Source organism: Poecilia latipinna, unplaced genomic scaffold (genome assembly GCF_001443285.1).
Source record: "Poecilia latipinna isolate Pla-1442-1.1 unplaced genomic scaffold, P_latipinna-1.0 Scaffold254, whole genome shotgun sequence".
Classification (NCBI taxonomy): Eukaryota; Metazoa; Chordata; class Actinopteri; order Cyprinodontiformes; family Poeciliidae; genus Poecilia; species Poecilia latipinna.
The window spans coordinates 220,680-225,273 of NW_015112870.1; the positions used below are offsets into that span (position 1 = coordinate 220,680).

At 36.8% G+C, this 4,594-nt stretch overlaps 1 protein-coding gene across 1 annotated transcript; it reads left to right on the plus strand.

The window, feature by feature from the left end:
- Positions 1 to 791: 791 nt before the first annotated feature.
- Positions 792 to 4,513, plus strand: svip (small VCP interacting protein). The gene is made up of 4 exons (XM_015032942.1): positions 792 to 1,316; positions 1,517 to 1,567; positions 3,171 to 3,284; positions 3,554 to 4,513. The coding sequence occupies exons 1-4, from the start codon at positions 1,254 to 1,256 to the stop codon at positions 3,566 to 3,568; spliced, it is 243 nt and encodes an 80-aa protein (XP_014888428.1). The 5' UTR covers positions 792 to 1,253; the 3' UTR covers positions 3,569 to 4,513.
- Positions 4,514 to 4,594: the final 81 nt, after the last annotated feature.

Genomic DNA, 4,594 nt, shown 5'->3' on the forward strand with positions numbered 1-4,594 from the left:
AAATCGTTTGTGATTAATGCCATTCCCAAACAATTATTTGATGTAGTCAAAGGAGTGATTAAATACATATACTGACTTTATTTAAAAGTCGTAGGATTCCATGTTTTCATCCATCAATATGAAGAATGGTTTCTTGCAGACATATATAAACACAATAATATGCATAAAACTTTACTCACAATGAATTTCCTCAAAGAAATTACTATCAAATTAAAATTCTATTTTTTTATTTCTACTTATCAAAAATTTTAGTCACTGTCTTCTTGTTTTTTGTTTTTTTTGTAATTCTTTGAATTTACATGATCTTCATCTGAAGGGAGTACAAAAAATTGCACTCAAGTAGACCAGCACTACTTCATATTATTACATAAGTAAAAGATAAACAAAGCCAAAATATGACATATAATATAAATGAAAGACAAAAGTCATCTTTTTTTATAGCTGACAAAATGTGAAATATTGTTTTTATTTTATTTATTTTATTTTCTCTCTATTGAGCCTAGTTCAAGTGTATATACAGCAAACAGTTGTGACTGGAAATACCCTGTGATGATTTACCTTTGTTGAAATAAAAAAAAGAAAAATATCTCTTGTGCCTTGATTTATTTCTAAATTATGTTAACATAATTTATAATAATGTCTACTTTTTAAAACATGTATATATTTTTTATTTTAGTCGTTAAAGTACCCACATTTGCACATAGCTTTATATTTATTATTTGAGTAATTTCTTGGATGACCACGTTAAAACTAAATGCACGTGACGTCATCAGCGCTTATTAAGGTACCGTTATTGAACGTAACCGACGTAACATATTGGCTTTATCAGTAAAGCTGCACAAACAAACGGGCAAAGAGGCGTGTTGAACTCTAGGTATCTGACTTCTGGGGCGATTTATTTTCCAAATGCGGCGCCGATTTAATAAAAGGTGCGGAGGGAAACGGTTTATTATGTGACTAAGAGAAGCAGCTTGGCTTGTAGTGGTAGCTTAAGCTAGGAGGTAGCTAGAATGCTAATGTCCACCCCGGGCTAATAGCAGGAACCGCTGTTAGCTAACGGAAACGGTATGTCCGCTGACCCAGCGGCTGTCAGCTGGAGTAGAAGCTGCCGCTTCTTTTGCCTTATTTCCTACGCATACAAGTTGTGACTGGCCAAATAGCCTATTAGATTTCTGGTTTAATTAGTTGGAGAAACTGAAAACTAATTTTCTACGCCGTTCTTTTACTGCGTGGAATAATAAAATTATTCCAGAATGGGAATGTGCTTACCGTGCCTTGGTGGAGCAGCTGACGACGTTGTTGTCACCCCGGATCCTGTAAGTTAATGTAATTAATTACATTTCCTGTTAGATATGTCGCTATAGATGAGCCAGAATGACATACAGAGTAACAAAGCCAAGAAGAATGTGTTTTTGTTACTCTTTGTACTGAAAAGGCCCTTTTTAACGTGTTTAAAGTAAACAGCGACATGTTATGCACATAATTGTCATTTCATGAATTTTTCTGTCCTTAACAGGAGACAAGGAGACAACAATTGGCTGAAGCCGCTGAGAAGAGACAAAAAGAGGTCAGTACTGGGTGGTTCCCGTTGCAGATTTTGAGTCAGACACTTAGTATTTAGCTAAGCTGGTTTTATTAACTTAGTGGCCTAGGGTCACGCCCATCATGTAAACATCGACAAGCCGTGTTAGACCAACAAAAAGCGGTGCATAGTAAGGTACGTGTTGGTTTGCTTTTTTTTTTTTTAAACAACTGCTGTTCTCAAAAGCTTATAGAGCAACATGTTCCTGTAGTTTTAGGTTTTCTGGGTTTGATTTAAGTGTGGGCTTTGACTGGGTCATTCTTAGACATTCAGCCCTGACTGCGGTTGTTGTCTTTCTCGATAGTAAACTCCAGGCCTCAATAAACCTCATAAAATGACTTTTTTGTAAAGCCCCATCAACTCTAACCAACTGTCTCATCACTGTTACTCCAAAGCCTCCTGTCCACACAGCATGATGCTGCCACCGCCATCTCACAGTGGGAATCATATGTTCAGGCAACATTTTGATTGTAGGCCAAAAATGTAAATTTTGTTCTCGTGTTAAAATGGTTTTTCGTTTATGGATTGAAAAGTGTATTACTGTAGACATATTTTTTTCGTAACCAACTCGACCTTTAAACTTGCAGTCAGTGGTTTTCCTTCCTCTGGATGTTTCTGTGTGGCCTGCACATGACAGCTGTACAAAGATTTAGCTACACAAAGACACACTCTGTTAAATAAGTGACTTTTGAAGGATTTTATTTATGAATGTTGGATCAAGGAAGGTTCAATATAAATGCACATCATACTTTTCAGATTTTTATTTGTAACACAAAAATCTTCCTTTTCATTTTGCTTAAAAAATATGTTCTAATTTGTGTTGACCGATCACATAAAATAAGCCTGTGGTCACAGACATAAGTACACCGTTTCCAAAAGTATCCTTATCTAAAATATATTGATGATATACATATTCACCTTCATTAAAAAAATTAAAAAAATGCCACGGTTTAAAAACAGTCCCACCAGTGTGCCATAAAGAAAAAAAAAAGGAAATCCTTCCTCTCTATATCATTTTTCAGCCATGCTATTCATGTCGTCAAAAAGCCATTTCTTGATTATAAACATCTGAACATTTGGTAACTTGTATTTAAGAACTGCTGCGCAGTGTGGTGAGCATTTTTCTATTGTGCAGAAAAGACACTTGCAAACCAGTAAGAGCCATGCTAAAGTTAAATCAAGGTAAGTCAATTCAGATGGAAATGAAAGCCAACCTCTGAGGCTGGCTAATACTTTTACTGCCACATTTCTCTGCTCTCAGTCACTGTTATGTGTTAACCTTTACAGTTCAGGCTGCTGCAAGCAAAAGCACAAAGCTCTAACCCACCGTTAGAATAGGCAGCGCACCGAGAGTGAAAGAAGCTGCTGCGTCTTTTTACTGCGATGCCTTATTTGGCGGTTGAATGCGTGCACACTAGATCATGCCTTTTATTCTGAAAGGTTGCAGCTGAAACAGAATATCCTGTTAACAGCACAGATGCATGCCTGTGTACACAGTATTTCTAACATTCAGTGAAATCAGAAATGAGCATTGCCGTTTCCTGCTGGGTTTTCATTTTTTTTTCTCCACTTCCTCTCTGATTTCCAGACGGCATACAGGGGTGTCAAAAATCCAGAAGCAGTTGAAAGGAAAAGAAAGAAACAGGAAGAAACTGAGAAGCAGGCGATGACCACGTCTGTGTCTGGCGGCGGTGGACTGAAGGTACGTTTAGCTTTGGCTTCATGCTTCTTTTCACGCGTTTTAATTTTAAACTTCAATTGTGTCTTTCGGTAAAGCTGTAGGATGCTTACACATTACATTACAGTAATCCTTGCCATAAAAAGGGCTATGATTATTGTTATCTCTGACATATATATCTTATTGAACTTTGATCTCGATAACATTTACAGCAGTATTATATATGCAGAGGTTTCATGTTGGATGTGTAACCAGCTCGGTTGTTTGATCTTTGTTTTTGTTTTTGTCTTCAGTGGCAGGTCGGATGAAGTTCCTGATGGAGAAGTTGGACTTAAAATGTCCAAATCAACATGAAGTCTGTCTGCTGGATTACTTGAAAAAGTTGGAACTGCTGCCCGGTTGAACCTTTTCTTTTTCTTTTTTTTTTTTTGCTTGATTTTATGTTCCAAACATTTGTCATCACATCAGGCACAAAACTAAACCGTATTTGCCAAGTTATAAACAACAGGTTGAGGATGACGCACTACTGTTCAAACCTCCGATTAAACATGATTATATTAGTAATATAACGATGTGTGCGATTAAACAGGGCTCATCATTCGAAGAATGTCTTTTAAAGAAAATGAGTCATCAGTTTTAGAGATCGTAGTCGTTTATTTTTTGTAATTTTCTTCTGTAATTAAGATGTTTTTTCCTCTCGGTACTGAAGCGGGTTTAGTTCAGAGCTTCTTGGTAACATAGTAACTTACACAAACGTGACGGTTTAAAAGCTGAACTATGCTTGGTGACTTAGGCATGTTGATGACCTTTGCAGTGGACAGGCCTCTGGCAAACATCACCTTTCTTTTAAGGAACACAATGAATGACATGTTGGACTTTTTAAATTCATTTTTTGTACTGGATTGTTTAAGGTGCAGGGGAGCAAACATGATTTCAGCTCTGCTCTGCCGATAACATGATTTAGTTGCCACTTTGGTTATTCTGCTGAGCTCACCATCAGCCACTGTCTGATTATATGCATCAATGGCAAACAGGCCGAAATATTTTCCAGACCAGGATCGCCCTCTTCACCCTTGCGCATGTGACCTTCGGCACTTTATAAATCAGTTATAATCCTGCTCTATTGCACTGGTTGAGTTTCTTCATTTGAATTTAACTGTAAAGCACTAATATGATTTGGTTTGATTTAAAAACTAGTGTTACCGTTTGTGTGAATATGCCACAACTCACAATTGATTAGTAATTTCTCTCTACTGTCTGTCACAGTTTTTTTTTTTTTTTTTTTTTTTGTAGACTGGGCCTTTTCTTTTGCTTTTTCAATTAGGGGCTGTGCC

Coding starts and splice junctions, on each gene's coding strand:
- svip (XM_015032942.1), top strand. CDS start 1,254: ATGGGAATGTGCTTACCGTGCCTTGGTGGAGCAGCTGACGACGTTGTT. Junction 1,317..1,516: donor TTGTTGTCACCCCGGATCCT/GTAAGTTAATGT, acceptor TGTCCTTAACAG/GAGACAAGGAGACAACAATT. Junction 1,568..3,170: donor CTGAGAAGAGACAAAAAGAG/GTCAGTACTGGG, acceptor TCTGATTTCCAG/ACGGCATACAGGGGTGTCAA.